General features: G+C 42.9%; 2 protein-coding genes across 2 annotated transcripts; both read right to left on the minus strand.

The window, feature by feature from the left end:
* Window positions 1-5,353: 5,353 nt before the first annotated feature.
* Window positions 5,354-16,957, minus strand: LOC102125262 (olfactory receptor 51E1). Its single transcript, XM_005578934.4, has 2 exons — window positions 16,909-16,957; window positions 5,354-8,364 (listed from the first exon to the last, which is right to left on the minus strand). The coding sequence occupies exon 2, from the start codon at window positions 8,323-8,325 to the stop codon at window positions 7,369-7,371; it is 957 nt and encodes a 318-aa protein (XP_005578991.1). The 5' UTR covers window positions 8,326-8,364; window positions 16,909-16,957; the 3' UTR covers window positions 5,354-7,368.
* A 3,209-nt stretch (window positions 16,958-20,166) lies between these two features.
* OR51D1 (olfactory receptor family 51 subfamily D member 1) lies at window positions 20,167-21,141 on the minus strand. Its single transcript, XM_015435392.3, has one exon. The coding sequence runs from the start codon at window positions 21,139-21,141 to the stop codon at window positions 20,167-20,169; it is 975 nt and encodes a 324-aa protein (XP_015290878.3).
* Between the last annotated feature and the right edge of the window lie 5,257 nt (window positions 21,142-26,398).

Genomic DNA, 26,398 nt, shown 5'->3' on the forward strand with positions numbered 1-26,398 from the left:
TGAAATTACAAAATATTATAGGGCCTGGATAACATTAAAGAGACTGCTATAGCCTTACAGAAACCTGTTAGACCCAGCAAGCACTGAAAATCCCTAATCTGTGCTAAGACTGTGGGAAATCCATAAGGTTTGTTTATGTTACAAATTTGTGTTCAGCATTTACTCTGTAAGAAAGTAGTGATGAGGATGAAAGACTGATAAATAAATGAAACGTGTTCCCTTGTCTTCGAAAGCTCACAGCCTTGTGCCAGGAAAAAGGCAAGTAAAGACACAACCAGAGTATAAACCAATAAGTGCCATAATAAAGTTCCTTTCAAAAGATTGCTAGAGATTACAAATTGGTCATTGACAGAACATGCCTGGGAAGGTATGGCAAGCTTCCACAAAGAAGATAGTAATTTTTATTTCACCTTGAAAAATTCAGAATTTTTCTATGCAAAGTAGGAATTAAATAAGGAAGAGAAAAATCTAGAAAAAAAAGAGCAACATGAAAAGGACTCCATGTTTTGAACAAAGAAGAGTGTTTGTGAAAAGGTTTGCATTCCTGTACTTCTTTATGTCTCTACCGCTTAAGTCTTTATAGACACGGCTGTGGCACAGGGTAAGAAAAGGGAGTGGTAGGGGATGAAGAAGTAGGTGACCAAATTATATAGGACTGTGCATATTATGCTAAGTTGTTTGGTTTGTATCTAGTACCTAAAAATCATTATTTTTTTACTATAAGTTAGTAGTATAAATTGCAGATTAGAAGTGCATTGGACATATGAACAAAACTGGAGCCAGAAGACTCATCAGTTTAACCTCTTATCTGACCTCAGAGATTTCCCAGATACCTTTTATGCTGCCTGGAACATTCTCATTCCCCCCATGCCTGTGTCTCATTTCAAATAAAGTATAAACCTAATTTCTCAGAAAATCCTGTCTTATTAATTCTCCTTTCCAGATTATTCAAGGTACTGTGTTTGCTTCCTGCATGTATACAATAGTCTGTCATTCAACTAGATGGTAAGCCCCAAGGGGGCCAACATATACTCAGTGCCTAGTGCTGTTGGTGGAACAGCAGATGCTCAATAATTATTTTGAATAATTATCTTGAAGATTTAATGATAAATTATTTTGAACAGGAGATGAAGCAATGAGTTGTTTAATTTAAGATGTAATTTGGAGACGTCTTCCTCTAGGGAGCTTTTGATCCTTCAGAGAAAAGAATACATAAAAGTAACTGTAAACATTGTGAGAAGGTTTTCAGCTATGTTGGGTAGATGAACTGAAGGTATGAGAGATGCAATACTACTGACTGGCTAAATTAAGTATTCTCTCTTAGTAAAGAAAAGTTCCCTAATTTCTCACCCTAGGGGGTCTCCTGGGCCTTTTTGCTGGAAGTGATGACCTTCACACCTCAGTGATATAAGTACTTTGACTCCATAAAGGGTTCTTGTTGAAAAAACGAAATGAAAAAGGGCTTTAGGGGATACAATACTAAGATTTGTTTCTGTGTGTCTGCTGGAATGCACCTTCTTACAAGGTGAAGTTGTAAGGACATGTGTGTCTTTCTCTTCACCTATGCCACTACCCCTCCTACTGCTGAAGAAGGAATTCATGAATTTTACAAGTACAAAGACAGCCAAGAAATTTTAATGTTTTCCTTCAAAAGCTAAGTGCAGTGTAGCCCCCCCGTAGTCTAAGTTAGAGAAGAATACTAACTTCCTGTTTTTCCTTCTGTGCTCAGCGAGCCTTATCTGTACTCACCAGTTTCACTTTCCTTGAGGCTCAGCGAGTTCCTCCTTCACCTCCTCAGCGCAGCTGCAAAGTTACAAGGTTGATACAGAAACATGGTTTCCCAAGGATGTAGAACATGTACTATAGACAAATGTAAAAAACTGATCAACTGGCTTTGTTCTCGCTTCTGTAAGTATGCTTCCTGCATCACGTAGCTCCTGGCCACTGACTGCTTAGAAGGTGGCTGCTTTCTTTGTCCAGGGCTCAGACTTTCCTGGACACTAGTCCTACTGAGCCAGGTGATCACCTTTTAATAAATACCTTTCCTGAACTCACTCTGTTTGGTCTCTCCTATCTCTGATTGTCCCACAACACTATGTGTGAGGTCGATTTCACAAGATCTCAGTATGTAGTGTCTGCATTGGGTAAGTAGGATTTTATGTTACAGTGTTTAAGAACACAAGCTTAAGAGTCAGGAAACCAAAACTTACTCAAACTCTGTCACAACTGTCTCATTCATATCAGCAATCTGACTTGGAGCATTTTATTCTTCATGCATTAACAAATAGTTCTTTTATTTTTTCTTGAGTGACTCCCGTGAGCCAGACACTCTGTTACATGATGGACAGGAACACAATGCTACCAAAACCAGACTTGATCCTTGTGGAAGGAATACACATTAATTAAATGTTTACAAAGAAATATAAATTTGCAATAGCATTAAGCACTATCCATTTAGGCTTCTCTTCCCCCAGGGGACTGTACACTCCATGAGAGAAGTGTTTAAACCACCTTTGTTCTCCATTGCATTCTGAGTGCTGGGTTCACACTTATTTTAATAGCACTAAGAAGGTATTTGGTGACTGCATTAGTTTCCTATTGCTGCAGAGGAAAAAAAAAGAAGCAGCTTAAAACAATACCCATTTATTAGTTCATATTCGGAAGGTCAGAAGTATGGGTGAGCTTCTTAGCCTTATGAGAAGTATGGCTGGGTTCTCATAAGGCTAAAATAAAAGTTTCAGCAAACTGCATTCTAATTTGGGAGCCTTGGGGAAGAAACTGCTTCCACCTTCATTTTGGTTATTAACAGAATCTAGTTCCTTGAAGCCGTGCCACTGGGATCACTTTTCCATTGCTCTCCGTTGGCGTCCCTCAGCTCCCTAGGCTGCCCACATTCCTTCTCACGTGCTCCTCCATCATCAAGCCAGCAACAGTACATCACATCCTTGCCATGCTTTGAATATCTCTGACTTCTTCTGTCACCAGCTAGAGAAATGTCTTGTTATTAAGGTCTCACGTGATTAGACCAGGCCCACTGGGCTATAATATCCCTATATAAAGATCCAGCTGTGCAATACAGCATATAACAGAATCCCAGGAGTGACATCTCATAATATTCAAAGGTTCTGGAAACCAGAGCAGGATATTTCTGTAGCGCCATTTTAGAATTCTGCCTATGAAAATGACTAAATAAGTGAATTAAGAATAGATGGTTCTGGCCTGACGTGGTGGCTCACACCTGTAATCCCAGCACTTTGGGAAACCAAGGCAGATGGATCATGTGAGGTCAGGAGTTCAAGACTAGCCTGGCAAACATGGTGAAACCCTGTCTCTACTAAAAATAGTAAAAATTAGCTGGGCGTGGTGGTAGGCGCCTGTAATCCCAGCTACTGGGGAGCCTGAGGCAGGAGAATTGCTTGAATCCAGGAGGCGGAGGTTACAGTGAGCCGAGATCACACCATTGCACTCCAGATTGGGCGACAGAACAAGACTCCATCTCAAACAAACAAACAAATGAAAAAGAATAGATGGTTCTATAAATGTATACAATAACGGTATCTGACCTGCCCTAAGGTGTAAGGAATGATTTTTCTCAAGAAACAGTAATTAAGGGGAGGTCCGAATGTTAAAAAATAATAATAATAACTGGGAAAGAATGTTTAGGAGAAGGAGTATTAGGCATAAAAAACCATGTCTCCAAAGAGCTTGTAGAAGGAGGTAGTATGGTGAAATCAAGGAATGAAATAAAAGACAGTGGGACTAGAAGTCAGTAAGCAAGGAGCTTGTGGTTGAAGAGAAGACTAAAAATAGAAATGGGTTCAACCAAAAAGATGGGAAATATTAACAGTATTTTAGACAGAGGAAAGAGTGGTTTTGACATGAGCACATTTGCCTTTGGAAAGATGGTTTTACACTGTGTTGCAGAGAATAAATTGAATTACAGCTATAATGCATGCAAATTTACCACTTACAAGGCTATCGAAATAGTCCAGATGAATTTATTGTGGCTTGAACTAGGGAAGTAGTGGTACAAATAAAGAAAAATATGGGATCAAAGTTATAAAAGCAGTAGAAATTATGTAACTTTATTTGGAATTAAATATGAAGGTTAAGAGAAGAAAAAGAGAAGGCCAAGATTCACTCCTAGGTTTGAGGTTTGCACATCAGAATAAGTGGTGGTGAGATTAACTGATATATGAAACATGAATGATGAATATAATTGCATAAAAATCATGAGTTTGATTTTTGGACACTGTGAGCTGGAAGCATCCAAATGTCTGGGTTACACAGGCCATTGGACCTATGTACCTAGAGCTCTAGACTAGCCCAATAGTCTAGTCTAAAGATACAAATTAAGTCACTGATATACAAATGGCGAAGTAAGTGGGGGGGTGTGTGTGTGTGTGTGTGTGTGTGTGTGTGTGTGTGTGTGTGTATGTATGTGTGATTGCATAGGAATTAGAGGCCACTAACTCAAATTTTATAGGCCAGCAGCAAATACAAGTATTAATTGTGTAGGAATTAGAGGCCTGATTTGAGGCCTTTTTGCACCATATTCTCTCACCAGGCAGAGTAGAATGTATGTGCAAAGGAAACTGAGAAGTAAGCAGAGATATAAGAAGAAAACCATAAGTGTGATGCCACAAAGGGCAAAGGAAGAAAATGTATCAAGAAAGAGAGTGGTCAACTGTATTAAATGTTGTTTGGAAATGAGTGAAGATAAAAACTAAAACCTCAGACACAGAGAGGTTCCTGATGATGTATAGTAAAAGTTATTTGGTAGTTTCACCAAGGCCAAAACTAAACTGGAATAATGGAAGAGTTATATGAGAGATGTGTAAGTGAAAATAAGTTATAGATAACTTCTCTAAGAAATTTGACTATTAATGGAAAGAGACAGAAGGAATATGAGTTTAGACAGATTTATACTGGTTTTTACCACTGTTGCTTTTAATATGGAAAGGGACTTGAACATGATAAATGCTTGGAATGATTCATTTGAGAGAGCGAGGTTGAATATCCATGAGGGAGAAGAGACAATAATGTAAGTTTCCTAAGAAGTTGGGATGGAAGTGATCCAAAACAAATTAATAGAAACCTATATGAGACACAGCTTGATGTCATAATGATTAATAAGGACTTTGTGATACTTACTCTAGTGTGAGGAAATACTTCCTTCTTTGATAAATTTATACCTCTTATGTAGGCATAATGGAAGAAGAGCAGTCTTTCCTGAGCCCTTCAGTTTTCAGGTATTATTTCCTTTAGTTTTTAATCTATTTATTCAACAACTATTAAATTCATGTTTTATTTACAAGGCTAGAATGCTTTAAGAACAACAAAATCATTTTCAGAGACTTGACACACTAATACTTTATTTTTCACTTATCCGACTGCCTGGAACAAATACAAGTGGGAGTTGCAAATGACAGGTTTGGCTCTGCACAGTTTTTTCAGGAATCCAGGCTTCTGGTGATTTACTCTGTGTAACACATAGCTTCCCAAGTCACATTTAATGTCAACATGAAAGGCTGCACATGGGAGGGTTTTATGATCCAGGTATAGAAGTGGCACATGTCACTTCCACTCACATTGGAAGTAATGGCTAGAATTTAATAATACCCAACTCAAAGAAGTCTGGAAAATTGCCTGGCTATGTGTTCAGGATGGAAGGAATCAGGTTTAGTGAAAAGTAACCAGAACTGAATGTAAGCACTATTATGTTCTAGGCACTCTGCTTGGGGATTCAATGATGACCAAAGAGCAGTCAATGATGAACAGAGATGATATTCAATAATAAACAGTGCCCTCATGGGCTTACAGTCCATCCGCAAATACAAGTATTAAATAGGCATTTCCAAACATGATATCCGTTACAAAAGGGGATGAAAGCGTGTTATACGAATCCATATCAGGGAACCTGAGGCTTGAAAAAGAAAATGACTCTTACCACATATATGATCACATGTTTTAGTATTGGTTATTTGAGTTTCTTCGTTAAGAATCATATTGTTGTCATATCCTGTTGAAGATGAAACCTATTAACCCTTGGTAATAGCCCCTCAGAAGCAAAAATGCCCGATTCCCATGCCTAAATCAGATTGCTTTCCTGGTCTCAAAGTCCCTGTTCCGTACTACACAAAGCCCCAAATAAAGCATAGTCCTGAAGATTCTCTCACTTTCCAGCTACCAGTCACACTCAAAAGGCCAGTGTTATCTTCAACACCTGCCATTCCATACTTCCCATTGTAACTGCTGGCTCCCTAATCTCACTGCCTATCAGAATCACCTATGGAACTTTTAAAAATAAATAGCTTGCTATAAGCCCTATGCCAGACTTTCTGAATAAGAATCTTCCATAATGGTGAACCTAGAAATTACTTCTCCTTCCAAGACACAGGTAAAGTGGCAACTGGACCAGGACAATAAGCAATAGCTAGTGGGATTAAAGCCATGAGTTCTGTTACCAGGAAATTCCTAAATATAACACTGGGTGAGTGAGAAGAAATTAAATACCTCCTCTAGAAAATGTAAGACTCTGTAAGACATCTCTAACCCACTATCCTATTGGTCTCTCTAACAGTTCTTCCACATAATATGAGATTGGGCATGAAGTCTTTTTTTTTTTAATTTTTATACCTGTATGACCCAATTTAATTCACTGATCCCCACTGAACATCAATTTTCCCATGGCTACAATGAGGGTACTAATATAGCTTTGCCTAATTAAAAGGTTGATAAGAAAATTAAATAGGAAAAACAGTGCCCATATGCTGTGAAAACTCTCAGAGCAGAGTGTGTCAACTTTCATTAATGTCGGTAAATGTACTCTTTTCAAGGCTTTACTTCCAATCTTCCCCTTAAGTGTTAGTGTCCAGAGGAAAAATTATTTCTTCTCTATAGAAGTCATTTTGAAGACAGTCTTTTTCTGAGATCCAGTGCGGTTGGGAGTTCTGAAGAGGAAGTTATAGTTTCAAGCTAGATTATCTCATTTTATTATATTCTTGTGTTTATTTTCCTTTTGCCATGCTTAGACCTTTGGCAAATGTTCTCTAGATGTACATTCTTACCTCAGAATGCTGTAAACCATCAGTAGAAGCAGTTTAGATTTGGACTGCATGGTAAAATGGAAAGTAATAACCCTCCAACCACAACCAAGTCAGGGTATTAATAATTATATACAGCAAGAAAACAAAGAAGAAAATAATATTGAAAAAATGGGATTCCCCAACCAGTTTCATATTTGAAGGATCTGAGTTATATTTTTATTAAGGAAATTTTTTTTTTCTGAATACTGTCTTCCAAAATGTTGACATTAAAATCTGAATCAGAGGACTTCGAATGGAAAAGAAGTTTGATCACTGACACCTAGGGCTCTGAAGCATGTGTGGCCATATGAAAAAGTCGAAGGATGCGCTGCCGAATCTCCTTTGTCTTCACTCCGTAGACAATTGGGTTGAGCACAGGAGGAACCAGCAGATAGATATTGGCCAAGATGACCGGCAGGAGAGAGTCACGCCGCTTGCTAAAGCGATGCACCATAGACAATCCAATGAAAGGTACATAGAATATGAACACAGCACACACGTGAGAGACACAAGTGCCAAACGCCTTGGCCTGGGCTTCACGTGTCAAGCCCAACACAGTCTTAAGAATAAGCAGATATGAGAAGGAGATGAGAAGTGAGTCCAGGCCAATGGCAGAGATGATGACAATAAGGCCATAGATGACATTGACCTGGATATCATCACATGCCAGCTTCATGACATCTTGGTGTAGGCAGTAGGAATGGGAAAGGATATTGGAGCGGCAGAAGGGCAGCTGCTTGATGAAGACAGGAAGGGGTGCCATCAGTGCAGCCCCCCGCACCACAGCAGCCACACCAATTTTGGTGACACGAGGCAATGTAAGTACTGTGGCATGGCGCAGTGGGTGACAGATGGCCACATAGCGGTCAAAGGCCATGGCCAGCAGCACTGTGGATTCCATGCCAGACAAGGAGTGAATGGCAAACATCTGTAGCAGACAAGCATCAAACTGGATGGTAGTGGAATTGAACCAGAAGATGGCCAGCATTTTGGGCATGGATGAGGTGGAGATGAGGATGTCAATGCCTGAAAGCATGCAAAGAAATATATACATGGGCTCATGCAGGCTGTGCTCGGCCCGCACAACGTAGATGATTGTCAAGTTACCTAGCACAGCAATAAGGTAGAGGGAGCACAGTGGGAAGGCCAACCAGAACTGAGCCTCTTCCAAACCAGGGAGGCCTATTAGGATGAAGTATGTGGCACTGGATTCATTGCCATTGGGACCCACCATCATGAAGAAGCTGAACTGTGACCAGCACCAGGCAGGTAGAGGCTGGAATGCAAACATAAGCCATTGTCAGATCCATAAGAATCCCAATACCACACCTCACTCTATCCTGACGTCCTGTTCTCTAACTCAAACTCTAATTCCATTTCTTATGCAAATTCTAATCATATTCTAAATGCAGTCTCACATAATCTAACATAATTCAAGAACCAGACACAAATTCATCCAGTCCTACTTACTAACCCCGTCTGTATTGTTAATCCTGGCAGCAAGTGAAAGACTAAGACAAAAAATTTAAGCATATTCCAAATCATTTAGTTCTCCAAAGAAAGGCTACTGGCTGAATATAAAAGAACCTTAGGTGATAAAAATATCTAATCATTTCCTCTATCCCAGCTTACTTTTATGCTTCCCTATGCTTAATACTAACTGCAATTCTCAGTGTATCATTAGACTATCTTTAAGAAAAAATTCCAGTCCAAGTGTAACAACACTAGTAGTAACAGGTTAATATTGAAACCTAATCCCATCATAAATCTAATGATCTCCCCAATTCTAGACTTAACCCTAACTTTAACATTAACTTAATATTTGACCTTTTAATAACCATTTCAATCTTAAAGATTGAATTGATGATATTCAACTCACAATTCATATTCTATTTTATTATGATAAACAGTAATCCAATAAAAAACTGACACTAAATTAACCCTGAACTCTAACTCTACATTACCTTCTTGTCCAAATGACCACCCAAAGTTTTACACTTGTCCAGACTACTCAGTTTATTTCAAAAAAAGAATGATGGCTATAGTGGATATCATTGGTGTCCCAGCCAGATCCCATTCACAAAGCCAGTGCAACCATCTCCCATCTACAATGAGCACTGAGTGCTAAGGGCTCACAGCTCCCCTTCTTTCCAGAGGATTGTCCTTGGTCAAATGGGAGGCACCTCACCCAGGAGGTTACACTGTGCCCCCATGATGCACATCTAGAGGCCAGTGGCTACCTGACATAAGGGGTACCAAAGGCCAGCCCCATTGCCTCTGGGTGCAGCAAACACTTTGATGCAATTTGTACTTCAGAGCTTCCCAAGGAACCAGCCAGAGGCTTGTCTCCAGTTGAGATGACAGTCCTGCTTAGCTTTCTTCCCCTGCCCTACCAGGATTCCCTCCTTCTTCTTCTCATGGCAACGTACTCCCTCAATATGTCATTTGGACAAGAACCCCCACCTCAGGTTCTGCTTCTAGAAGACCCACCCAATCCAAGAGAGTGAGAGTGATACAACTAGAATACAAACCCTGAGGGATGATGGCATTAGAAGCACTGGAGGCATAATCAATCCTATAGCAGAATTCAGTCTGCAAACGAACTGAAACTGACTATAAAAATGATTTGATATTACTGCGGTGGGAAATGTGAGACTTGGGTCATCTCAGATTGTATGTCTCTGTTAAGAGTGAACTGATTCCCTCCCTCCCTCCCTTCCTTTCCTGCATCTACAAATATCCATGTGCTCCTACTCTACAGTAGCCCTTATCTGAAATGCTTGAAACCAGAAGTGTTTCTGATTTGGGATTTTTTTTTCTTTTTATTTTGGAATATTTGCATTATACATACCCAGATCAGCATCCCTAATGCAAAAATTGGAAATTTGAAATGCTACAGTGAGCATTCTCTTTGAGCATCATGTTGGTGCTCAAAAAGTTTCAGATTTTGGAGCATTTCAGATTTTGGATGTTTGGATTAGTGATATTCAACCTGTATTTATTAGATCATGTATATTGTAGTTTTTAAATTGATTTGGCCCTTGAAAGTTTTGAGAGCTGGGGTAGGGTTTTCTGCATGGGTTACCAGAAAGCAGCTGAGTATAAGTCAGAGTTCATGGCCAGCATCAGGAGAGGTTCCGTGGGCTCAGGCTGTGTCACGAATCTTTGTACCAGCATCAAGCAGTCACCCAGAGGTTTCCTCAGACCAGACAGAAATTAGTGGGAAAACAATGGGAGCATGAATAGTAGAATAGAGGGTGAGAGAGTTTAATTCAATCTGCTGGGAAGGGAAGGTTTAAGGCAGACAAACCATATTTAACCTAGAACTTCAGGCAAAGAGGTCAAAGTCATCAACGTCCCTTCTCACTACTGCAGCTTCTCTGCAGCATGTGGCACCGGGAGCAGTTTCCTCCTTCTTAGAGATTCTCCCCCTCCTTCCTGCTGCTCCTCAGCTCTCTCTAATCACTAATTATTGGTTTCCTTTCTGGATCTTCACTCTCCTCTCCAAAATTGTATCTTCAGTGCTCTTCTTGTTCTATACTCTCTTCCTGGGCCATCTCATCCCCTTCAGTAAATCCATTTTTTTTGTACAAACAATTGATCCCCAAACCTATTTAATGAATTCTGAATTCTCGTTGGTAATCCAGGTTCATAATTCTGAAGACTTACTAAAAGGGTTCACCTGATCGTCTTTCAAGCACATCAAACTCTCCATGTTCAAAAAAAACAAACTCTCTCAGAGGCAGTATTATATAGCCATTGAGACTATGAGCTTTGAAATCAATCTTGCATTCTAAAACTAGTCGAAAACCTCTAGAGCTGTGTGATCTGGGGTAAATCATTTAACCTTTCTAAGCCTCAGCATCCTCATCATTAAAATGATTATAAGAGTCCCTGCCTAATAGGGGGTCAATGTGAACATTAAATCAGATGATAAATGTAAAGCACTTAACACAATACCTCACACATAGTAAGTATGCAAAAAATAATATTTGTTGCTGTTAACCATTTTCCTCCAGTGTTTCTTTTTTTCTGTTATGGGGGCCTGAACCATCATACAAACCAGGTTCTCCGATCCTGACTGCCACACCTCTAGGGTAACCTTCCTCATCCACAAAATCCCAACAATCTAACCAGATGAAACCAGTTCACTCCCTATTATTTTTAAAAATATCCTTGAAACTCCAAGTTGATTCTAGAATAAAGACTAAACTTCTTATGACATGGCTAAAGGTCTGTCTTTCATCACCCAGTCCTGGGTTCCTCCCTCACCATGATCCCTAGGATCCAGCCACACTGGAGTTCATGCTATTTCACAAACATAGGGCCTTGATTCCCATGACTCTGTGTCTTTCTGTCTTTTTTACTTCTCATCCCTTTGTCGAGAAACACTGTTCCTCACAGATCTTCTCCCTGACTTCCCGCACTCATTTTTCACATCCTGGCTTACTGTCTCTCTCCTATACTACTTTTCCTAAGCCTCTTTTACCTAGGCATAATTAAATGTTTACTGTTCTGTGCTCAAAAAGAACATTATTTAGGTCTTTTTAAATATATACATGGGCTCTTGATTTACCTTCTTCATAATAGTAACTATAATTATTGCTATATTTTCCCCTGAATTATGAGCTCCTGAACACCAGGAACCTTATTATATTTATTAATTGTTTAGTTAATGTTTGTGGAAGATGAAAATGAGTTTTATCAACAGGAGAGTCTCTTAGTATACATCTAGTGAGGGTAACACAGCCAAGGGCATAGATAAGACTGCCCGTTATCTGTGCTAGAGAGACTTTTGAGAAGGATGAGATAATGTTTGGAAGGTCAGTGCAGAGTAATTTTAATTTTATAAAAATAATCTTTAGGGTCAAACAGAAAAGTCCTTTCTTACCCAAGGAGCCAGATGGCCAGAGAAATATATATATTTTTTTTATAATATATAATATAATAAATGTTTTACATATATATGTATGTGTATATACACACACACACACACACACACACACACACGAGCAGCTGCAAGGTCCTGGTCCTAATAAATGCAAAGTGGACATGCAGCACAATTTGTCCTAAGAGCAGGATAGACCTAAGATCCCTCACCTGGAGACACTGGCAAGAAGGCTCTGCTACTCCAGAGGGTCAGATATCAATACCATTCATCAGTTTCACATCAACAGACAAGGCAGAGCAGGTTGATACTCAGGATTTTAAAAACGTGCTGTCTTAGAAAACACACTGGGAAAGCATTCTGGCTGGGCATATGCAACAATATTGCCTCTGAAGGTAGAGTGATGTGGTGAGCACAATCCTGGGGCTTAGAACACAAGACTTGGCGCTAAATATAGTGAATAATAATAACTGCACAGTGCTGCCATGAAATTGTATGAGATAAGGCATGTCTAAAGGAATTGTAAAAACTAAATCGGAGTACACGTAGTGCATTGTTTTCCACAAAAATGAGTAACAAGGTCTCTGAAAATGTATGAAATTTCATATACTTTTTAATTCCCCAAATTTGTCCCTTAATCACCATTCAGCCTCTATGTACACACTCATAAACACATATATTTACTAGCAGTCAATTTCTCACAATAGCAAGACTGGGCACTGATATAAAGATACCAGAAACCAAAAAAAGGAAGATTCAGCTGTCCTGGGAGGGAGGTGCCTAGGCAGTATAAAATGGGCAGCTATCGCTGAGGCTGAAATATCAGGCTGGACCCCAGAAGACTACAGCAGGAGAGAAATGAAGCGATGGAGAAGGAGCCAGCCAGAGAGCTCAAGTGCCACCCTTCAGACTGACAAGCCCTGAGGCGTCCCAATGTTCAACAGTCCCTCCATGAGACAGGCAGAGGGACCAGATGACTTCCAGATGGCCTTCCAGCTTGAGCAGCTGTTAGTAATTAAAACTCAGTGAGATGGTTTTGAGCTCTGGAGGAAGTTGGAACTAAATTATTTTGAAAGTAAGGCACAATCAAGAAAAAATAAACTAACAAAGCACTTTTTTTTTTTTTTTAGAAAGCCCACACACTGCTCTAATCCCCAAGGAAATAGCCCTGTGCTGAGATTTTCTGTGAATAAGTTGAACTATTTTAGCAAGTTCCAGGAATGTTTCCTGGGGAACTATGAAGGACATCTTAGCCTTTTCTCAGGAATAGGGGAACAGGAGCTCCCAGCTGTAAAGACTGGAAATCCACATGGAGGCCTTCAGTCCTCTTCCTTCCTTCCCCCCAGGCTTCAGAACTCTGTCTCCTAATGCCAGCCCAGCCCCCCTCACCAGCCCATCCTCACATTCTTCCCTAGAACTCCTTCTCATAGACCCATGGAAAAGCAGTCAGAGTGGTAGACCAGACAGCAGGAGAGAAATGAAGGGATGGAGAGGGAGCCAGCCAGAGAGCCCAAGTGCCACCCTTCAGACTGGCCAGCCCTGAAGCGTCCCAATGTTCCACAGTCCCTCCACGAGACAGGCAGAGGGACCAGCTGACTTCCAGATGGCCTCCCAGCTTGAGCAGCTGTTAGTAGTCAGAACTCAGTGAGATGGTTTTCCAGAGGGGCACCATTAGCCTATTAGCCCTATCTCTTCTGACCCAAGAGAACAATGAGGTCACCTTTAAACCTGATTTTCTTGTTTTTATAATATGAACATGGATTATTGAGCACCTACAAAATGACAGAAATTATACAGTGTCATCTATATAAATAGTATCTCTAAGCTTGGGACAGCTCTGCAGAAGGTGAGGGTATTTAATTCAATCTGCTAGGAAGGGAAAGTTTAAGGCAGAGAAACCATAATTAACCTAGAACTTCAGGCAAAGGGCCAAGTCATCAACATCCCTTCTCGCTGCACCATGGATCCTCTCTGTATTATGGGTGAGTACTGTGGATCCTTTCTATATTATGGGTGAGAAAACTGAGGCTCCAAGACATTATATAACATAACCAAAGTTTAACAGGTGACTGGCAATGCAGAAACTTAACGTAGATAGTCTCATACCAAAGCCTATCCACTTTCCCTCATTCTAGGCAGCCTTTAATTTTGCTACACCTTCTGAAAGCTAATAAAATCCACCCAAAGGGCGAGATATAAGAAGGGCTTGGTAAGTAGCACAGCTGCCCTGGGTATACTCTTAGAAGGGAAACCAAGAGGGCTGCAGAGGACTCTTCTGCACTGGAACTTGGGGCACTCACCTCCTCTTTCAGTCCTAACTCCAAAGGCTGTGACATGGGTAGGCCCCACAATGGAGATTAAAAGGCTTGTCCTCTACCAAGTATTTCCTTGTTGTCTAATTAGAGCCTCTCATCAACCTGTCAAGCAGATATCATTAATCCCATTTGACAGATAAGGATGTTGAGGGTTAGTTAGAGCCCTTAGTGCTAAATCCATTGCTTTACAATATGCCAAGTACTGCCCTACCTCTCTCCATGTCTCCTTAAGAAGGGACTTTGCTTTGTAAGCACTATTTCAATATTAATCTCCCAGGAATCCAACACTGAGGACCCATGAGTTCAGGGGCCCCTCTTGGACTCAGGACACATGACCAGCTCTCCCCACTAAGGTTCAGTGTGGAAGGAGAACAAGGAGGAGATTCATTGTCACTGTCATTATCTGAGCTAAACACACAGAATGTTTCATGCCCAGAGCAATGGAGTGGGGGCCTCTGGTGCTGCTGTCTGCCTCTGGGAATATTTAGAAAAGAATGTCCTTGGAGAGAAGCCCAGACATACCTGGGAGCCTCTGGCTCCTATTCCCAGGCACAGAGAGGGAAGGCAGACCTCAGGGGCAATGCTGTGGCTGGCAAGGACTGGAGGAGCTTGTCAATTGATACTTAAATAGAGTCCCTTCCCTAACATTTTGGAAGGTAGTAGCCCCAAAATTACTTCCACTCAAATTATCTGCATCCACTGCGCCCCACACCTTGCTTGTATTTAATAAAGCAGATGAATTCTTGCAAGGTGTTGGCTACTCTTCTTAAAATGGCCAAGATGAAAATGGAAAGATGAGAGAGAGCAATTTCTAAGTCCCAGAAAGCAAAGTGAGCCCTTACCCCACCCTGCTCACTCAAGTCAGCCTGACCACCTAAAATCACGTCTAGGCAGAGTTCCTAGGGTTCAGGTCTCTGCTCCTCCACTTCCTGAGTAGGACCAGATAAGTGTTCTAAAGATCTACAAAGCTGCGCCTAGTTGCCAGTTCCCTTTAGAGCTACTCTGGCTGCAAGCAAATGTAAGGCAAGGGAAATGCCCAAAGTGGGATTTTGATCAGTGCACTCATTTTTTCAACAATCACTGACAGACTTCTGTGCCAGACTCCGCTGAGTACTAGAGATATAGTTCCAGCCTTCCAAGGGTGGGGAGAAATTGAGACAAATATGCAGCCATCACAGCACATTATGATAAATTCTGGGAAAAGGGTAAGCAAAAGGGCCTCAGAAGCAAAGACAACAATAGCTCAGCGAGCTTTTTAGCCTCCAAGGGCTTCCCTGAGGAGGTGACATCTGATCCATGACTGCAGGACCTGCTGCAGGCAGGTAATGGGGCAACAGCACAGGCAGTTAATGGGGTGGGGGCACAGCAGCATTCAGTTAGACAACAAAAACATATTGAGTGTCAAAAACTGGAGAGAAACAATAGATAAATCAGACAAGATGATGGCTTTTATGGAGCTCATATAACAAGAGGCCAATAATGAGAAGTAAACAAATAAAATTTCAGATGAAGATAAGGGCACAAAAGATCAGACAGACTGATAGGACAGAGAAAGATGGGTGCAGGACACTTATACTGGAGACAGGGGTCAGAAAAAACCTCTCTTAAGGATGTGACATGTGATGAGAAAACACCAGCCATTCTAAGATCCAGGGAAAGTGCATTCCAACCGGGGGAGACAGCAAGAGAAAAGGGTCCCCCAGTAAGAATGATATTGGGGAATTCATGGAACGAAAAGAAGGTCAAGGTGGCCAGAGCATCAAGAGCACAAGAGAGTTTGAGAAGGTGAGGTGAGAGGAGGGCAAGGACCTCATCAGGTAACAGGGTCTTGCAGGATATGGCAAGGAGCTTTGGTTTAATTCTGAGTGACGGGGGGAATTTCAGCAACAGACCTGATCTAGTTTGTTTTTAAAAGTACATCCTGGCTAATGCAAAGAGCCAGAGAGAAAGAGAACAGATCTTGTTTGGAAAGCTGAAAGTGACTTAGTGTAGCTGGGGTAAAGAGTACGAGGCAAGGGGTGCTGCCGTGTGGACACTAATCTACTTTTTAAATGGGCTGAAGACTGAATCCTGATCCTAGACACAGACCAAGCTGAGATCGGAGCCCCAGGAAGATTACTAAGTCCCAGTCTCAGCCACAGCCTGACTCCTGATATACAGCATAGAATAAGCCCAGCCTCACTCAGAGCCCCACCTCCACCCCAGCTGCAGCCTGATCCCCAGTCATAGACTGAGCTTCAACCACATTCACCCTGTTCACACACCAAACCCCAACCCAACCCCAATGCAGCCCCAGTCTAACCCCAGCCCAGCCTGTCCTCTGTCCTCATTCACATCAGTCCCTGCCAGCCTCTAGATGGGCATACTAGTAAACTAATTGCTGAAAAACTGTTTGAAAACTACCCTTAGGCCACCGCCAACACCCACATGCTTCTGTTCATCGCACAAACATAGAGATCACTAAGGCTGCCCGTTCTTTGAGTCAGGGGCTTCCTACACATCTCCCACTTCTGGTTCTTCACAGCCTGGCTTCTCATGCACTCAGCAGGTCTAACAGGATACCCCTAGCTGCAAGTAACCCATGCACCTGGACATGCCCCTGGCCTCCTGCACTCACCTCAACTGTATGGAAGGAACGTAGGACCCCCTTTGTCCAGTCTTCCTCCAGAAGAGGTCTGGCAGGCTGCACTGAAATACAGCCTCTCTGTCTCCGCCTACTTCCTTGGACCTCCCTGGTCAGGGTTATGTATTCTCTGCCTTACCCCCTCCCTCCTTCTGCTTCTTCCTGCAGGGTAGGACAGAATGCTGTCCAACGGTACATCAGCAGGTACCCCTCACTAGCCCACTGTGGTTCTGGACTGCTTCTCAGCTTCCGTGCCCTGGGAGGATATGCCTGGGGGTATGGGGAGGAGGGGCAATGGGGAAAGGGGTCTCTAGAGTCCTCCTCGATGGGCCGCTGGGATCCTCATGCCAACTCCCAATGTGAAGTTAGATAGGGAAAGTGAGAAGAAAAAAGCTAGAAGAAACTCATTAGTAGCCAGCGTCTTCGTGAGGGTCTTTCTCCAAGTCTCTTCTCAGATTTATCAAACTCAAACAGGAGAATGGCAAAGGAAGTTTGCAGAGACACTCCACGGTTAAGTGTCAGTCCATTTCTATCCTGAAGTGTTCTTTCTGCCCTGCCTTCTCTCCTTTGGTGGACCCTGTTTAGGTCCTTGCTGAGCGTGGAATCCACTGGGTCCATCCTCCTTTCCCCAAAGCCCTAGGGCCACATCTTTTTTTATCTCCCAGGCTCTGATCCCTGGGTCTGGCTAACTTATAACCAAGGCCCCCAGGAACAGTGCCTCTGCTGTCCACTCTCTGGCCTTGGATTACTGAACTTCTGGCTGAGGACAGAGGACATGGTTTCTTTAACCCTCCCTACCCCCAACAGCAGGCATGTAAGACCAATGACATCTGGTTTGTCTCTTAAGGGCAAAAATAGTCAGAGAACATTTTAGAGAGTTAGAGAACAATTTGAATGTAAAACTAAATACTTCATATTTTGAAATAAGTAAAAACTACATCTATAAGTAGAACAACATGATTTTTAGTTGCTCTCTCATTTTTTACTGATCAGTTTCACAACTGTAAGTTTTAAATTCAGAACACAGGACATGCTAACTTAAGCTATGCTAAAATAGATAATGGCAAACCAGACCATTCTAACTCAGACCACATCAAAATTACTGGTGACAAGAGCTTCTGGTGCCTACAGAGCCTGTAGCCTGACATTTGCTATCAGAACCCCGGAGCCATCTCTGCTGCCTCCATTAACCTCATTAACTTAGACATGGCGAAGACTTTAAAAAATACCAAAGGGACTTCTACTTCCATTCAATATGGAGTAACAGTGAGACATGTGGAAGGGCAGTGAGACATGAGACAAGATGAATAATGAGGTGAACGCTACAGTTTTTCAGCTTCCTGCCTTAAGGGAGTTTCCATGTGGCAACAGAAGGGAGACTGACTGGCTTCCCCTCCACCCTTGCTTTCCCAGAGGGATTAGGAGAAACTCCCTACAACCAAGGCTTTTTTTTCTTTTCTTTTATTTTTTTCCTGAGACAGAGTCTCACTCTGTCACCAGGCTGGAGTGCAGTGGCACGATCTCGGCTCACTGCAACCTCCGCCTCCCAGGTTCAAGTGATTCTCCTGCCTCAGCCTCCCAGCTAGCCAGGACTACAGGCACACGCCACCACACCCAGCTAATTGTTGTATTTTTAGTACAGATGGGGAACGGAGGCCTTTTATGCATGCTTGGCAGACCAGCCAAAACGGGAAGGGAGAGGTGAGGATACCACGACCTGCTATTGAGGCAGGAGGGCAGGGTTTAGGGAGGCCAGTGCCTCAGATAGCAGAGGCAGGAAAAGTGGGAAGAGGTAACAAAAGCCCTTGAAATCTTTGTGTTCAGGATGAAGAAGGTGTGGTCTGGCCTGTGAAAACGTGGAGTGAGGAAGCACCATGTTTCCTTTCATTCCCACAGACTGAGCTATCACCCAGGCTGACCCCAGGCCAAGAAACTGGGCATCTTAGAGTCGTGTCTCTCAACTTTGGAAATTATTTCTGCTGCTCACAGCCAGACTTTTTCAGTCTCCCTCTTCCATTCCAAGATACATACAGACACCACACATCAATCAATGCTCAGAAATACAGATGCTGTTCCCACTCTTGTATCACACAATACACACCCAACACTCAAAGAAAGTTTGCCTTAAAACATATATACCAGACATATGCACTAAAATGCCATCAGTACCAACAATATGCGCACAGAATTCAGACACACATTTTACCAACTTACAACTAATAACACAGATACCGCACAAAATGGTTTTACATCACAAATATTATGCACAGTAGACATATGCCCAAACACGCTGAAAGATACATGCATCCCAATACTACACATTCCACACACTCATGCACTACATTCACATATTACAAATATGAAGAAAAGGTAGTGGCAGCATTTTTACCAGATACACATAAAGGTACTGCCCACCATACAGATACAGACACCAGCATTCTCACATAGACACATATATATACCAACTAACAGATACCACAGAAATACAAATGTTCAGTCAGAGACACGACTCATGAAACATACATGTGCCAGGACATAGCTACCACACTCACCAGGACACAGCCGGTATGTATTCCATGTGTGCACTCTCTCTCACATACACGCACACTGAAAAGCACATGTATCCACAGAAACACACCCACAGATTCACACCCACAACCAGAATACATGGCACCCTTATGGACAAATAGTCGTATAGAGTCACACAGATGCAAATTTGAGAAATCTGCCAACACACCCTCCTGCATACAGAAACTTAAACATTGCATGTGAGCTGCCTCTTGTCTTGTTGCTGTCTCTCCAGTTACTATTCCCCAAATGCCTTCATTAACCCCTGATTATGGCTGGGTAACCACTTTAGGGTATTTGCAATAACTTTTATAGTCCATGCAAATTCACCAACACGGGCACATGGGGGCAAGAACATTAAAATCATACTTCAAGACTGGAATGAATCATGAGGTGTGATCTTTATAGCCTCCCCATGTCAAAACTAGATGTATTTTCTAGCTGAGAGAAGGAGAAGGCAAGACCACCACAGCAGAGGGACTAGGGCAATCATTCTCCAGGATGTCCAGACAGGGCCATAAGTTCAGTACTGACACATTCCTGGAGACAGAATACATGACCTACTTAAATTGCTGGAAGAAGACAGCACAATAGGTTTGATGCTTTATTACCACGGCATTCGACAGGATCCTAATATTCCCATCTTCCATAGTAGTAGTAGTAGAAGTGAAACACTAGGGTGTCTCACTTGGCACCTTGTGAGAACATACGGAGGACCCTTGAACGGATCTCTTTGGTCTTGGCTCCATAGACAAGGGGGTTGACTACGGGTGGTAGCAGCAAGTAGGTATTAGCCATAACTACATGGAGCAGGGAGGTGGGACTACCCAGCCTATGCACCACTGAGAGTCCAATCAGGGGTACATAGAAGACCAGAACAGCACAGAGGTGGGAGATGCAGGTGTTGAAAGCCTTGAGTGCCGCCCTCCGAGGGGACAGCTCCAAAACAGCCCGCAGGATGAGGATGTATGAGAAGCCAATGAAGAGGGAGTCCACACCCATGACTGAAAGGATGATGAAGAGTCCATAAACTACATTGACCCTGGTGTCAGTACAGGACAGCTTCATAATATCTTGGTGCAGACAGAAGGAGTGTGTGACAGTATGTGTTCGGCAGTAGGGCAACCGCTTCAGGATGAAGGGCAGAGGGAAGAAGAATAGAAACCCTCTGGTCAGGGCTGCTAGTCCAATCTTGGCCACAGTATAACCCGTCAGCACAGAAGCATGGTGCAATGGGTGGCAAATGGCCACAAAGCGGTCAAAAGCCATGGCCAGCAGGACAGCTGACTCCATGGCTGACAGAGCATGGATAAGGAACATCTGGGCCAGGCAAATGTTGAACTCGATCTCCTGGATGCCCATCAGGAAAAGGCTGGCCATCTTGGGCATGGTGATAGAGGAGAGGACTAGGTCAACGGTGGAAAGCATGGTCACGAAGAGGTACATGGGCTCACGCAGGTGCCTCTCCACGCGAATGATGAGAACAATGGTCAGGTTACCCAAGGTGGCCAAGGCATACATAAAACACAGTGGGAAAGCCAGCCAAAAGTGTATGGTAGGCCCCAGGCCAGGAATACCCACCAGAAGGAAGTATGCAGGGTGGACCAGAGTTCCATTTGAAGTGGCTGTGACAGGGACCAAGAGCTGGGGCTTCTGCATCCCAAATCCAATGTCTAGGAAAAGGAAAAGTAGAAACATCATTCAATTGTGGCTCAGAGGAGAGAAAGGACTGATGAGGAAAAAGCACTGGACTGGTGACAGTAGCAAACAGGACTAAGTCATCCTAGTAATTCTGAACCCTAGTCTCTCTCTACTCTGATTCTCCTTATGTACAACTTCCTTGACACCTTGAGCCTTACCCTGACCCTCCAAGGCCCCAGTGCTGCACAAGCAGATTCTATTACTGTCCAATGAATCTCAGTGTGTAAAACATGTAAGATAGTCCTGCATCTTCAGAGCTGATGTTGCTGCCCAGGCCACCGCTCTTAGCCTCTTCCCATCAGAGTAGACTTGTAGGATTGCTTAGAACGGTCCACACTGACCAGCTCTTCTGATGTATGCTGGGGTTAGGGTGGGTCTGGGTTCAGATTTAGAGGCTCAGTCTATAGCTGCCTTTAAGACCTATTATAATCTAATTTAAGATAGGGAGCAGAGGCTCAGTCTGGGATGACATTTCAAGAGAGGTTTGTGTTTAGGCCTGAATACCATTTATCAAACTTTCCTGATAGAATCATCTAAAGTAATTGAAAACACCATCCCTCTAGGTCCTGCTCCAGGCCCAAAAAACCAGAATTGCCAGGGCAGGGTTTTGGAAATCTTTTTAAAAAACAATAAGCCCCGCCGGATACAGTGGCTCACATCTGTAATCCCAGTACTTTGGGAGGCCGAGGCGGGCTGATCACGAGGTCAGGGGTTTGAGACCAGCCAGGCCAACATGGTGAAATCCCACCTCCACTAAAAATACAAAAGTTAGCTGGGCGTGGTAGAGCGTGCCTGTAATCCCAGCTACTCAGGAGGCTGAGGCAGGAGAATCGTTTAAACCTGGGCAGCAGAGGTTGCAGTGAGCCAAGATCACCCCACTGCATTCCAGCCTGGGTAACAGCAAAACTCCGAGTGACAGAGCGAGACTCCAACTCAAAAAAACAAAACAAATCAAACAAACAAACAAACAAAAAATAAGCCCTTTCCCCTAGGAAATTTGTGCTTTAAATCAGAGAATTTTGGGGAAAGTTGTTCTGGTGTTCTTGGGGGCAGGGAGGTGAATGAAGAGGGACTATCATTTCCATTTCCAGCTCCCAAACGAACAATAAACAGCATCTATCATCAGGATCTCTCAAGCCCCAGGTGAGAGTCAGTCCCAACTTGTGCTCAGCAAGAAGAGCATGTCATGGAAATCAGATGCAGCTGAGACATGAAAAGAAAATCAGCCAGTGCTGCTGCTGTTACTCCAGTGTTCACAGGCACACCCCTCCCTCCACCTACTCTCCCTGGTGATCACACAACGTCCCAGGCTCAACTTCTTTCTCTCTACAGACCACACTGTTCTAAGCCTGTATCCTGAGATTCAGCCATATAACCTACCGCCTCCTTGATATTTCTACCTGGATAGCCTATGGGCCTCCCACTCTTCTTGCCTCTAACAGGGACCCCTTTCAAACCTGTTCCTGATCTTAGAGAATGCTACTGCCCAGGACCCACGTCACCCAAGTCAGGGCAGCTGGTCTCATCTTGACCCCTCTCCTCTTTTGCCCCACAAGCAATTCAGCTTTTCCAATTAATCTATTAGGGCCATTCCTCTTACTTAATACACCTCCTCCCAACTTCATTATATTATCCGCTCTGCCCTGATTATAAAAAGAGCCTTCCAACTTACCTCCCTGCCTCAAAACCTAGTCTATTCCAAACCACCTTCCACACCACTGCCATCTAAACAGTAAAACTGGACACATTGGGCTCCTGCTGAGCAAGTTACAAGTGATTCCCATAGCCTTCCAGAAAAGTGAGAACTAGAACTCCACAGTGTGCAGACGGCCCTTCACAGTGTTCCTCTAACTCAACTCTCCAGCCCAGCTTCAGTTTCCTTCTTCATTATCAATCACCACCAACGCCCCCACCACCACAACACACACGTGCACATACACACACAAATACACACTCATACATTTTTTTTCCTGGTAAGGTAATTCCCCTTGGCTTGCTTAAGTGAAGAGTAGGAGGTAGGAACTGAGGAGTCCTGCCCTGGGACAAAGGATAGGCAAAGCTTGGAATGGGTCTCACAGGCTTGAAGAAATTCCTCTGTGTAGGAACAAGGTCCAGGAACCCGGCTACTGTAAGCTGGAAAAGGTGTACGCTGGAAGTCCTAGCCAAGCAGACAAGCTGACTGATCAAGGCCCGGCTTCCTTACGCAATGAGCCCTCTGTGCCTGTGTCTGCGGACCTTCCCGTTGCCTCCACTCCCTGGGCGCATTCACCATTAAGGCTTCCCCAGCGCATGGAGGCCGCCCAAATATAGCTTCTCTGGGGCCCCTCGGGAGTGTCAGGAGTGCTGGAGAGCGAACGAGTAGTGTCTCCCTGGCACTGACGCTCCGCTCAGACGCCCAAGGAAAGCTGAGCCTTGACTCCTGCCCAAAGGGACTGAGCTCCGTCACTATCCCTCTGAGCCCAGCTCAGGAGACTAGAGGGAGGCTGTGTCGCGGGGCGGAAAGGAGAAGAGGAATAACGGGGCTGGAAGAGAGTTGCTGCTGGAATGGAGGGGTGGGCACTCAGCAGAAAGCACGCAGACAGGGATACCAGCGCTCCGAACACACTAACTACTCCAGGGGAAGGGAGCTGTGTCAGGGACTCTCGCTTCTTCATGCTGCCACCTTGTGATCGCATAGGGGATCTGCAGCCTCGTGGCCGTCCCTGGGCAATGGCTCTGAGGATGATGCCTTTAAGGACCAAGGACCCAACTGACTCTAGCATCTGAGGTCCTTCCAGTCACTACTCGACGTTGCCCCTTAGCTCTCCCTCTCACCCTCTCAAGCCCACCCTTTCTTCCCCTTGGGTCACTAATCATAGATGTTCCTCCAGAAATGAGTCTGTGTGGCATATTTGTTTGAACATGGGGCTCTAGAAGGAAACAGACATGGGTCCACCCATTTATTACTAGTATGACTACTATAAGCATTTCACATGAAAGTATTTAATGTGAAAAGCAAAATGAGATACTAGCAAGTCTCCAGTGAATGTTTGTGTTCATTATTATTAGTCAAAACAAATGGAAGAGCCAATGATGTAGGAAATCCAGTAGACAGTGCCACAAAAGACAGAGGAAAAATATATTGAGAAGGAAGATTGGTCAGCAGTTCAGAAAGTTGCTGAGAGATCAAGTAGTGAAAAGACTGAAATCAAAGGTCACTGGCTACCTGGATAACAGGGTGGAGGGTGGAATATTGAATGTAGCAGTGTGAGGAATGTGTTAGGAAGATATGAAGAGCGTAGATGTAGACAACCCTTTTAAGACATTTGTATGTGAACAGAGGAGTGAAATGGACAATACTGGGAGGATTTATAGCTCCATAGAGATTTAAAAATGTGTATTTTGGAACTAGAAGAGACTAAATGTCAACAGGATGGAGTTGGTAGAGAGGGTCCTTGTCCTTTACTCCTCACATTACTGGTAGCTACGGCACAAGAAGACAATCTGTCTTCCTCCTCTATATAGTAACCATGAGTAATCTTACTTTGTCCAATAGCTTTCATCACCCAAGCAGGCCGGACCAATCTCCTCAACTCCAAATATGGTGAAGTCTATTGGACATAGGTGTCCTTCAGACACCTCAAACTCAACACCTAACTCATTATTTCTAAGCTCATTGATTTCATTATCAACTAAGCTCATCATCTCTGGTCTTCAGTGTGGACCCTGCTCCCTGTCTGTTTTATGTTCCCTGTCATATAAATCACTCCGTTGGCCATGTCAAAAATTTAGAAGTCATCATCCCTGCCTTCTCCCCATCTCTCTCTCACCTTCCTCCCCAACCACATCCAGTCACCAAGTTCTCTTTATTTTATCTACTAGATATCTATTTTGTGAATCTGATTATCTTTCTCCATCTTTTTCGCCTTTTCTTCATTCCAAGCCAAGACAATCTTTTGCCTAGATTATCAGAATAACTTGTTCACTGGTCAGACTCACTGAAGAACTTTCCTACCAATCTGTTGTCTGTGCTGTGGCCAGTGTGATCTTCCAAACACAAATCAGTTCATGGCGATTCTCCATTGCCTTTAGAATGAACAGTTGAATTCCCCATTGCCTGTAGAATGAACACACTCCTGAACCCAGCTAATAGGAACTCCATAAACCATCTCAGTGCAATTCTCCATCCCCATCTCCAACCATTTTACCTCCCTTTTTGCATACATAAGTCCTATTGGACCCAAAATATTTCCATATCTTCAATGTGCCATGCTCTCTCTCACCCTTCAGCCTTCACATATATTTTTCCCCTGGTAAAAACATTCATCCCATTCCCAGTTTTAATTCTTAGCCTTTTCTGTTTAAACACCCTTGCTTAGAAAGACTTTTCTTGACCCCTAATCTTGGCAGGACCTCTTTACCCTTTTTCTCTTTGTTTTACTGATAGCATTTAATGTTGTGATAATATTTTTCATACTTATGAACATATCTTCATATCTTTGTAGGGATGGTGGACAGTAATGTGTATGTATAAAAGGGAACATGTACAGAGTCCTCTTCTATCCACTCTTAAGGCAAAAATTATTGGTCTTGTCGATCTGCACTCATACCTCACAACTCTATTACTTCAATTGAGGCATTTTTAATGGGCAGTCCCCTTAAATTATTAGTAATATTAATGACATTATGTACCTAGTTGGCATAATTTCCACAGGCACTTTTCAAGCATTCATTTTTTTTTCTCCTTTTATGATATTAAGAATAGATCTTATTAGGGTGGCCCACGGTATGACTTTAAAAATAATAATTTTCCCTGTACTTATGTTTCAATATTTTTTGAAGGAAAGAAGGGAGGAAAAATCACTCAATGTAAATGGAATGCTAAAAGGGCCAATGGATAATGGAGAGCTTTGGCCAAACATATACTCACGGCTTAGGAGATCCTAAAAGATATGAACTTGCCTAATTCGACAGCCCCATCTCATGACACCTCAACTCTCCCTCAATATGGCCCCATGTTGGCATCCTCCTAGTTCCTTAAATAAAGTTCTCTATCTGTACACCTCCTTCCAAGCATTTGCTCAAATGCTTGTTTTATCTGGAATGGTCAACCTCTTTGTTTCCCTCCTCTGAAACCTAACATTTCTTTAGTTTCTGTTTTAGGTGCTATTTCTATAAGAAAGTCTTTCCAGTAAGAAGATGTTTTCTTGTTTCTGTAGTATCCAAATTTCATTTT

Source organism: Macaca fascicularis, chromosome 14 (assembly GCF_037993035.2).
Source record: "Macaca fascicularis isolate 582-1 chromosome 14, T2T-MFA8v1.1".
Taxonomy (NCBI): domain Eukaryota; kingdom Metazoa; phylum Chordata; class Mammalia; order Primates; family Cercopithecidae; genus Macaca; species Macaca fascicularis.